This window comes from Lichenostomus cassidix, chromosome 18, assembly GCF_008360975.1.
Source record: "Lichenostomus cassidix isolate B80296 chromosome 18, HeHo_3.0, whole genome shotgun sequence".
Classification (NCBI taxonomy): domain Eukaryota; kingdom Metazoa; phylum Chordata; class Aves; order Passeriformes; family Meliphagidae; genus Lichenostomus; species Lichenostomus cassidix.
In genome coordinates, this window is record NC_139498.1 from 3666417 (window position 1) to 3676801 (window position 10385).

The window sequence follows — 10385 nt, forward strand, 5'->3', positions numbered from 1 at the left end:
AGCGCCCGGGGGTGGTCGCGCCGCTGCCGCCGCGGGGCCGCGGCCCCTTTAAGAGCTTCACCTGCCGGCCGCGGCCTGGAGCGACGCGCGGCCCGGAAAGGGAAGCGGAAGCGGAGCTGAGGGGCGGGCGGCCGGAAGCGGCGGCGTGAGGGGAGGATGCCGCTGCCCGTCCAGGTCTTTAACTTGCAGGTACGGGGTGGCCGCGTCCCGCCGGCCCGGCCCGCCGGGCCTCGCCGCGCTCCGCCGCGCTCCGCGTACCTCCCACACCGGGTCTGGCTCCCCGGCTCGGCCGCGGCCTGCGGCGGTGCGGTGCGGCCTTCTCCTTGGGCTCCGCGGGGAGGGAGCGGCGCTCGGCTGGCCCTGGGCCCTCGCTCGCCCTTCCGTCGGGTCCCTCTGTGTCGCTTCCGCCGCCGTTGGCGAGGAGCATCGCTCGGCCGAGCATCCCGCGGCTTCCCCGCCGCCGCGCTGCCCCGCGCTCGGTTCCCGCGCTGTTGGTGCTTGGGCAGGGCTGGAGTGGTGCGGAGGGCACGCTGAGGGGGGCGAGGAGCAGGAACTGAGAGCCTGCGGAGCAGGCAGAGCCCTGGGAGCGCCCAGCGGGTTCGTGGCACTAGGGACCTGCGGAGGCTGTCCTTTGCGAGTTTTAGGAGTAGCAGGTTGTGTGTCAGGGCACGGCGAGGCGAGGGTGAGGGACAGCTCAGCATTCAGCTCGGCTCCTTCAGCAGTGACAGATCTGTACTGCAGCCCCTCCAGCAGCAGCTCACACCTCCTTCTCCCGAGCACGGCAGCACACTGAGCTCAGACCCCAGTTTTTCTGCTTGTGCGAGGCTTGGCGAGGAACCCTCAACAGAGTGCCTGTTGGGGCTCAGGAACTCTTGGGGAGTAATGGTTATATTATTTGCTTTGTGACTAGTTTTTAAGTCGACCTTGCATCTTCCTTCTGAAATGAAGAGTTTGAAAATGTCTGAGTTTGCTTGTCTTACTGGGACTTCAAGCCCACTTGTGTTTTTCCATGCCTGGGAGTTAAGAGAGAAATGCAGAGTGCAGCCTCCCAGCACAGCAAGACACAAATTGTTCTGTTTCGCCAGCTGGAATTGCAGTTAGCTTTGTGATGTTGTTTTCTGAGGAGTCTGTAATTGAGTTTTTACTATGGTAGGCAAACACAGCCTAAACAAACTAACCTTGGCACTTAGTGTTTGTGATATAAGAAAAGATATGAGGTAGATAGAAGTGGAAAAGGTAACAGTCTCAGCATATGGTAAATTACCTGGTTTTGTACAGTTTTCCTAAATGGTGATCTGGACAATCAAACTTTCTCTGCACCCTCCTTCTCTTTCCTTCATGGAAAAATTACTAAACTAGGAAGCAAACTTATATACGCTTCACTTGCTTTTACTTCAAATTTTGGGAGATTTCACATCAGTGTTGAGATGTGTGTTTGGTGTGTACCAGTTTGTGAAAGAATAAGGCCCTTGGAGATGGGTGAGTGTAGGTTTAGCTGATAAGGTAATGCTAGGTTACAGGCTGGACTCAATGATCTCAAAGGACTTTTTGAACCTAGTTTATTCTGTGATTCTTTGTGAATTTTTAGAGGTGGGAAATCTGGATCTGCCCTGTTTCTTCTTCCAAAAGACCCCAACCAAACAAACTAATCAAAAAACCCCCACAGTCCTTGATTTCTTAAGAGACAGTAAAATCAATAAAAATATGGAAATAATTTGATGTTGGTGGGGTCAAGGTGGTTGGCATTTCTGTCTTTTGTGAGATCCACCTGTGCAATTTACACCAAATCAAGTGTTGTTTGTATAATATGTACACAAAATCAGCATTCTGTAAGAAGACATTCAGCTAAGTCTTCCTCACTTTAAATGGGTAATTCCTAGGAGGAATGTTCAGCACACTTTGACTAGGAGGAGGCAAAGAATTTTGTACTAGCAGACCAGTTTAGTTTGTGGGATGGGATAGCAAACTAGTCTTACCTGGAACACATGGAGGGCCTGTAATGATACAGCTGTGCTGAAGTCACTGCACTGGTGTGAGTCCTGATGGCTCAAAGCAGTGCAGGATATACTGGGAGAATAAAATTCTGTTGTTTCTGCAAAAGAGGCTCTGTTGGAGCAATTGGACTTGAAAATTACAGCAGGATAGTTCAACTGATGGCAGATCTCTGCAGTGCAGACAAATTGTTCCTTGCTGTTTGTTGGAAACTCTGAAATTGTCATTCTGCATTCTGCTTTTTATGGGTTTTAATACTTTTAAAAAGTGTAACAGTTTTTGCCTTTTAAAAAAAAATATTACTTCAAAGCATTAAAGCAATTTGGAAAGGTTATGGTGGGTTTTTTGGTATGTTTTGCCTTTTGAAACTTCTTGAGCTGTTAACACCTGCTCTTGCTCAAGGAAGAGAAATGGAATGCATACCTCAGATACTTTGTAGAATCAGATTTATCGACCCTTCACTTTTTTGCTTGATAATTTACCAAATCAAATAAACTGCTCTATGTGAATGCTGAGCCATGCTGATGCTTGCATTAGACTGTCATGCTGACTATTGCTGTTGCTAGAGAAAAATCCTAAGCATATCGAAAGACTGAGGATTGGTTTTTCGTTTTTAAAATTTAACACATATTTAAGCAAGTTCTTAATAGACTGAATCACATAATTGTTTCCTGCTTAAATGTAATAAGCTAATTTTGACCTTCTTTTTGTGTTTTAGGGTGCAGTGGAGCCCATGCAGATTGACGTAGATCCACAGGAAGATCAGCAAAATTCACCTGATATCAACTATGTGGTGGAGAACCCCACGCTGGTACGTGCTGCTGTGGGCACATTTCTTGAGTGTGGTCTCTTCCTTTAAGAATTTTGAAAAAAATCCCTTCTGAAAAAACTTAAAGCTGATTAGTGTTAACAGACAGCATCACAACTGAAATTTTGAAAGGGTAAATTGTAATGTATTGCATATTTCCGAGGAAGTTAATAATGTTTGAAGAAAGCAGACGTGGACTGGTTTCACTGATTTTTTTTATTTCACTGAGTCTTACTGCATTCCTTGAGTGGGTCAGGTCTGCAGGAAAACCTGTGCAGGTGACAGTGTAGCAGCCTGGTTTAGTGTGTCCATTTCCACCTTCTGAGGCCAGGTGTTGTTGCAGGATTTGGAGCAGTATGCGTCCAGCTACAGCGGGCTGATGCGAATCGAGCGGCTGCAGTTCATTGCTGACCACTGCCCACAGCTGCGGGTGGAAGCTCTCAAGATGGCTCTGTCCTTTGTCCAGAGAACTTTCAATGTTGATGTCTATGAAGAAATCCACAGAAAGCTGTCTGAGGCCACAAGGTACTAAGAGGTCATGGGAACTTGGGGAGCTTTCCTGACAGAGTTAAGATTGATGTGCCACAGTGGAGGGCTTTGCATGTAATACCAGCATGTACCTTGTGGAAATTGTCTTTGCCCTTAGAATTTAATAGCAGTGAAATGGGTGTTCATGCTTTTTTAAGAGATAAAGCACAGAAGACATTATCTCATTCTGAAATCTTTGTGCTTTAAAAAGCTGCAGCAAGATATTGAGGTGAGTTTAGTTCTTGCAACTGCCTCAAGTGTTAATGAACATACTTGTTTTGCTTTAGGTAGATTATGGAGATGTCTTCTAGATGCTTCTGTTTTCATAAGTTAAAACCTAATCTAACTCTTTGCTTTCTTTTGGTTTGTTTTTTGCTTCTATCCCCCAAAACAGGTGTGCTGTCAAGGATAGCATTTGATATCTCATTTATCCATCCACACTTCCCATCTTTACATTATTTTTGTTGCTATGTTTATTTGATAATTTCTTGTCTGTTTTGCACCAGGAGTCTTTACCATGTATGTGACAGTATGTTCATCCTAAAGTCATTAGGATAATTTTGTGAAATATTTGTAAACATCTGTGATGCTTATGTTACTGTTTGCACTGGAGATTTTAGCAATATGTTTCTTTTTTTTCTCAGTACCTTTATTTTCTTTTTGGTCTATTTTGTGTAGGCAGTACAGTTTGTTAGGGTAAGAGTGCCAGGCACTTAGCAGACCCCTGTTTTGAAACATCTGCAGTCTAATAGCCCCATTCAAATGCTTTCCTTTTAGAGAGCTGCAAAGTACACCTGATGCTGTCCCCGACAGTGGAATTGAACCCCCTCCTCTTGACACAGCTTGGGTTGAAGCTACGCGCAAAAAAGCTCTTCTTAAACTGGAGAAACTCGATACAGATCTGAAAAATTACAAAGGAAACTCCATCAAGGAGAGTATCAGGTGAGATGCAGAAGGCTTTGATGGAGCAAGGAAGAGCATTTTGCTCCTCCATGCACTTAACATGGGATGTCAACTGCATTCAGTGCCTTAAGTCAGTGTTTTGACTTACTAGTTTGGAACAAACTGACTTTGTCCCTTTCTGAACATACGTTTAATTGGTGTTTTAACTTCTTTCCTCCAGGAGAGGCCATGATGACTTAGGTGATCATTACCTGGACTGTGGAGACCTCAGCAATGCTCTCAAGTGTTACTCCCGAGCCCGTGATTACTGCACCAGTGCTAAACATGTCATCAACATGTGTCTCAATGTTATCAAGGTAGGGGGATCTGCAGGAAGTGGTACCTGCTGTCCTTGTGATACCTGCTGCAAAGTCATGCACTTTGCTCTTGTGTCTGCAATGATGTGGCTTCTCTAAGGATTGCCATTTATCCTTGCCTACTCCTCACTGTTTCTGGCTCTCTACAGGTCAGTGTCTACCTCCAGAATTGGTCTCATGTTCTGAGCTATGTAAGCAAGGCTGAGTCTACACCAGAAATTGCAGAAGTAAGCTCCTGCTCTTTAATTTGCATGAGTTTTCCCTTTGTTTTCTGTTTCCAAAATTTGTGATTTCTTCCTTTCCCCCTTTACGATTTCTCCCATGATATATGTGTAAAAATCTGACTCCTGCTAAAAACAGATTCTTCCTATTCTCAGTTTTGCCATATTTCCCAGGACAAATTAGATTAAGTTATCTTGCTATTGAGATTTGCAAGTTAATTACCAGGATGAAATATCCTGGGGACAGTTGTAAGCAAAATAGCTTTCATACTGCTTGCTCACTACTGCTTTGTTTTATGCTTTAGCAAAGAGGAGAACGAGATAGCCAGACACAAGCAATTCTCACCAAACTGAAATGTGCAGCAGGTGAGTGAGTCCTTCAGCTTTCTGTATGGTTTGCCTGTCTTTCTACCTGTTAGCTACCCATAGGGCTCTTGGGCAGCACTGTGTGTGTGCTTATTTTATTTTTTCTCTCATATTTGACAGACTTTGTATTTCTGCACCAGACATGCAATATTTAATGAAGCTGTTGAGATAGAACTGCTGGCTGGGTTTTGCCAGCTCTTTTCTTCTTCCTGAGTTTCTTCCAGGTATCAGAGGGGATACCTGTGTGAGTCAACATAGCTCAAAGGATGCTTGATACAGTCTGAGGATCTTGTTTTACTTCAGCAGTGAAGCCACTAGCAACCATGTGGGGGCCTCTCCTACTCCCCAGATTTTTCACATTTTCCTGGTTTTTGGACTGTCATAAAAAAAGGACTAATTTTTTCTGGTTCCTAGGCTTGGCTGAACTAGCTGCCCGGAAGTACAAACAGGCAGCAAAGTGCTTCTTGTTGGCATCATTTGATCACTGTGATTTCCCTGAGGTGAGGACCAAGAGGGAGCTTTGGGCAGGTGTTGAAGGGGATGTAATTCTTTTAAGTATTGGGCTGTAAAATTCAGATATTGTAGTTATTCTTGCAGCATTCCTGTATAGTTTGGTGGTGCTGTGAACTGTGCTGGTTGGTTTGTTTTATTGGGTTTTTGTTGTTTGTGTGGGGTGGGGGTTTTTTGTTTGTTTTTTTGGTGTGGTTTTTTTTTGTGTGTGTGTGGAGTATTTTTGGGTTGGTTTTTCTTGGTGTTTTTTTTGTTTGTCTGTTTTTTTCTTTATTGTTGTTGGTTGGGTTTTTTGGGTGGGTTTTTTTTGTTTGGTTGGTTTTTGTTTGTTTGTTGTTTGTTTAGATCACGTGGGAGTTACCTGTGAAATTCATATTTTTGTGTTGCTCAATCTAAAAACTCTTGGAATTGGTGTCTGCTCTCTTAGTGTTACTGTCACCCCACACAGTGGGTGAGAGCAAGCTGAGTGGCACTGCATTTGACAAGGACTAATTTTGTCACTGTGTGAAAGAAAGGCTTGGGGTAGAAGACTTAATGCCAACCTTATGCCATTTTGGTAGTCAGTGGCAGCTCTTTCTCTGTCTCTCCCTCTCTCTAGCTGTTATCTCCCAGCAATGTGGCTGTGTATGGTGGGCTCTGTGCCCTTGCTACATTTGACCGTCAGGAACTGCAAAGAAATGTTATCTCCAGTAGGTAGGTGACGCCTTGAGTGATGTTTGTATGCACTGGACATTTTTTGGAATAAGGAGCTTTGGTTAAGAGTGGGTTCTGACAGGAGTAATAGCTTTCTCATACAGGAGAGAAAAAATCACTGAGCCTTAGTTTGGCTTTAGCATTAAGTGGTGTTTCACTGTCTAAAACACAGTGGTTAATCACAGCTGAAATTTTCTTAGCATAAGTTTCCAGCCCAGGTTAGATCCAGCATCTTGCAAAGCCCAGTTGTCTGTCTCCATTGGTAGTCTATATCAGATATTAAATTGGGCAATTTAATATCTGATATTAAATGTCAGATATTATCTGTCAGATATTACAGACATGTCTAATATCTGTCAAAGGCAGCTGTCAAGATAATTTGCCTTCACGTTGTTCATTATTTTGTTTTGTATGGACAAACACTTGTACTACTTGGTTTGTTAAAAGTCTCTTCCTTCATCACAGCTCTGATGCTGTGCTCTATCTCTCTGTGTTCCAGGCTCCCAGCCCTGCTGCAAATGGGCTGTCTGGTCTGTTAGAGATTAAATTCTTGGAATCTTCAAATGATAGTGAGAATTTTTAACCTTGTGACATGGAGTTATGGGGTTATGGAGTGTTTAAGTGGTGGGTTCCAATATCTGATCACTGCCATCTTTATCTCTAGCTCCTTCAAATTGTTTTTGGAGCTGGAGCCACAGGTTCGTGACATCATCTTCAAGTTTTATGAATCTAAATATGCTTCATGCCTGAAGATGCTGGATGAGATGAAGGTGAGTTGTAGGAGAGCAGTGCAGAACAGACCCTAAAAGTTCCCTTTGCCTAGCCTTTTGTGAGAAGCAGTAATTGTCAAAAGTAGATACTAAGTATTCAGCTCTTCTGTGTCTTTTGTCTCCTGACATGGTGCATGGAAATTGTATGTAGTTTATAGGTAGAGAGAAATGATAAATGTTATAAACATGTTGCTAATCTTTTATTCATTCTTGTTTTATCGTATTGTCTTGCTGTGGTGCAATACTCTTAAGGTTTAAGTATATATACATAATTGTTTCAGAACACAGGAATAGTAGATGTTTCCAGATTGCTTGTCAGTTTCTGATGTTGTTTATTGTTTTGCACAGGACAACCTGCTGCTAGATATGTACCTTGCACCTCATGTCAGGACACTCTATACCCAGATCAGAAATCGTGCCCTTATCCAGGTAAGTGTTCCTGTTGTCCCAGAGGTGGATGAACAGGGAGATAGACCACCTCTTTGCAATTGCTTTTCCCCTGGTTTCTCAGGGGGTGGAGAGTGCCCTTTGGCAACAATATTTTCTTCTTATTAGTACTTCAGCCCCTACGTGTCGGCAGACATGCGCAAGATGGCCACTGCCTTCAACACCACCGTGGCTGCTCTGGAGGATGAACTCACTCAGCTTATCCTGGAGGGACTGATCAATGCCAGAATAGACTCGCACAGTAAGGTGAGTGCATTTCAGCCATGGATTATAGACTGAACAGGTTTGCTAAGGTTAGAAACTCGGCATTCCTGAGACACTTGGAAGGTGCTTTCATCTGTTGGGCCTGGTGTGTTCAGCAGGGGTGAGCTGTGTGTGACCTCAAGCTCCATAATGCCTTAGCTGTTTTCCTTTGTGCAAAGAAGGCTTCCTGCTGTGGAGGCCTGGCACCAGCTCCCGTGTACAGTTCTCTGTATTGGTTACAGATCCTTTATGCTCGAGATGTAGATCAGCGCAGCACAACCTTCGAGAAGTCTTTACTAATGGGCAAAGAGTTCCAGCGCCGTGCCAAAGCGATGATCCTGCGAGCTGCAGTGCTGCGCAACCAGATACATGTCAAGGTATGGAGTGTTGGACAGGGTCTTATAGGCAGTGTTTAGATTTTAGTTGTTTTGTTGGTTTTTTTTAACTAAAACTGTAAAAGTTTTAGTTAATATTTTTATTAACTATTTAAGTTTTATTCTGGAAGGGAATGAATCTATTGTGTTCAGGATTGGATAAATTCTTAAAATAGTAAATACTAAATATATAAGGAACAGGTGTTTCTAGCCAATACATCGATACATTAACCCACTTGTACAATTCAGAATCTCCTGTGACGTTTATATGGTAGGCTTAATTCTGAATAATTCCTTAGGTCCAATCCTTGAAAGACATGTCTTTTACCTTACCAACAAGGATTGTTTGTTTGAAGTAGTTTTTTCAGCAGAGGAATTTAAAAATGCATTAATTGTTAGGAGTATTCCTTCTGGTTTAGTTTGAAAAGGATGCCTTTGGGGAGGATAGGCCATCTGCACAGAATGTGTTAATTTCTTTAGTATATTAATCCCTGTGATTACTAAATGCCAGACAGGATTCAACTTCTGGGGCCAACACCACCTTGTACATAGTAAAAAAGAGTGGCTTAAAATTCTGGTTTGACTTTTCTAGGAAATGTTCTTGTGAACTGTAGAAGTTGTGAACACAAAGCCATCATTATTTATGAACCTGGGGGGTATGCTCTCTCCCTGCTGCCATCCTGCTGTGCTTCACCTGTGCTTTATCTTGTCTCAGGCTGCAGAATATTTACACATCACTAACTAGGATGTGTTTTGGTCTCGTTGCAGTCTCCTCCGAGGGAAGGTAGCCAAGGGGAGCTCACTCCAGCTAACAGCCAATCCAGAATGAGCACCAACATGTGAAAAACTTCGTGCACTACCAAAAGAAATGGTCCCTCAGGACTGTACCCAGTGTCTCACCCACTAACTGCTGAGCTTCACAAACTGTCCCTATCTCCCTCACTTCTTGCTCAGATTGAGAGAGTCAGGGCTAGTGGTGGATAATATGAATATTCCAGTAACTTAATTCTCCTTGAAAAGAAATTCTTTTTAAAAACAGTGTCCCTGCAATGGGTCATCATTTCAGTTTTGGTAGAAAATCTTCCTTCATTCTCCTTCCACCACTCCATAAAGAGCTGTCAGGTTGTTCATACAGATGCTGAGTTGAGTGTTTTTCAGCTGCTATTAGTTTGTTTCGAAGCTGCAAAAATAGTTAGTTGAATGGACAGGCATGATATAAGATTAATTTTGCTGGCCTGAAAGTATTGCCTTGATTTTGAGCAATGCTGAGCTTTCCGTTTTCCAAATAAACTTTCAAGTGCATTGCTCTCAATTATGGAGCTAGAGTTCTGATGGGGGAAGAGATTTCCTTTGAGAAACTCTTGGAGAATTTTCACCTGCACCAGGAAACATGGCATTGCTTCCGTGCATTCAGTCACAGGCCTTTATTTTAGGGTTTTATGTTTACCTGCAGCCAGGTTCTTTCTCTCTGGTCTCTGTTTTCAAAATGTTTCCTGATGTGTTTCCCACTTGTGTGTGACCTGGATTTGGGGTCCAGTGTTATCCTAGCAGTAAATCTCTACTTCATGCAAATATTGCTGCTTGCCCAGTCTTACTGCCGTAGTGTGTCATGGTTTCCCCACATGTGCAACTGTCGTTTTGGGTAGAATGGATAAATGCAATAAAACACCACTCAAGTCTTGAGGAGGCGCTGAAAAGACTCAGTCTAGGTGTCCACTCTCCAGGTGCATTTATTCTGCTTTTCCTTTTATAAAGGGGTTAAAGGTGGCAGCCCAGGGTGTGGGGTGTGTGTGGGGGGCAGTGTGTGTGTGTGTGTGTGTTTTCTTCCTGTGTTCATGAAAGGAGATATGCACTGAATTTTCTGAAGTCACTGCAGCCTTGTATTCATCAAATCAATAAGGCAAGCTGAGAATTTTGAACCAGCCCTGACTGGTCTGGCAACTGACTACAGATGTTACTGTTAATGTGTTCATGCTTTTTTTTAAAGAATAAGTTGTTATATCTAGTGCATTAAACAGCAGGATTAAAAAGCTTCTGAGTATTTGGAGTTTTGTGTTGAAGTTGGGATTTAGGTATTTTGATCTGAAGCCATTGACTTTTCCTAAGCTTCATGATGTTTTGTAGGCCATTATGTTTTGCTTTCTGATCTGGCTGGAGATGTAGCTTGGATGAAC

At 43.3% G+C, this 10385-nt stretch overlaps 1 protein-coding gene across 1 annotated transcript; it reads left to right on the plus strand.

Annotated features, from left to right (window-relative positions):
* The first annotated feature begins 60 nt into the window (after window positions 1-60).
* GPS1 (G protein pathway suppressor 1) lies at window positions 61-10244 on the plus strand. Its single transcript, XM_085077565.1, has 14 exons — window positions 61-189; window positions 2711-2803; window positions 3144-3325; window positions 4106-4270; window positions 4452-4587; window positions 4737-4814; window positions 5114-5174; window positions 5589-5674; window positions 6283-6377; window positions 7042-7147; window positions 7496-7576; window positions 7703-7840; window positions 8080-8214; window positions 8980-10244. The coding sequence occupies exons 1-14, from the start codon at window positions 157-159 to the stop codon at window positions 9052-9054; spliced, it is 1464 nt and encodes a 487-aa protein (XP_084933691.1). The 5' UTR covers window positions 61-156; the 3' UTR covers window positions 9055-10244.
* Window positions 10245-10385: the final 141 nt, after the last annotated feature.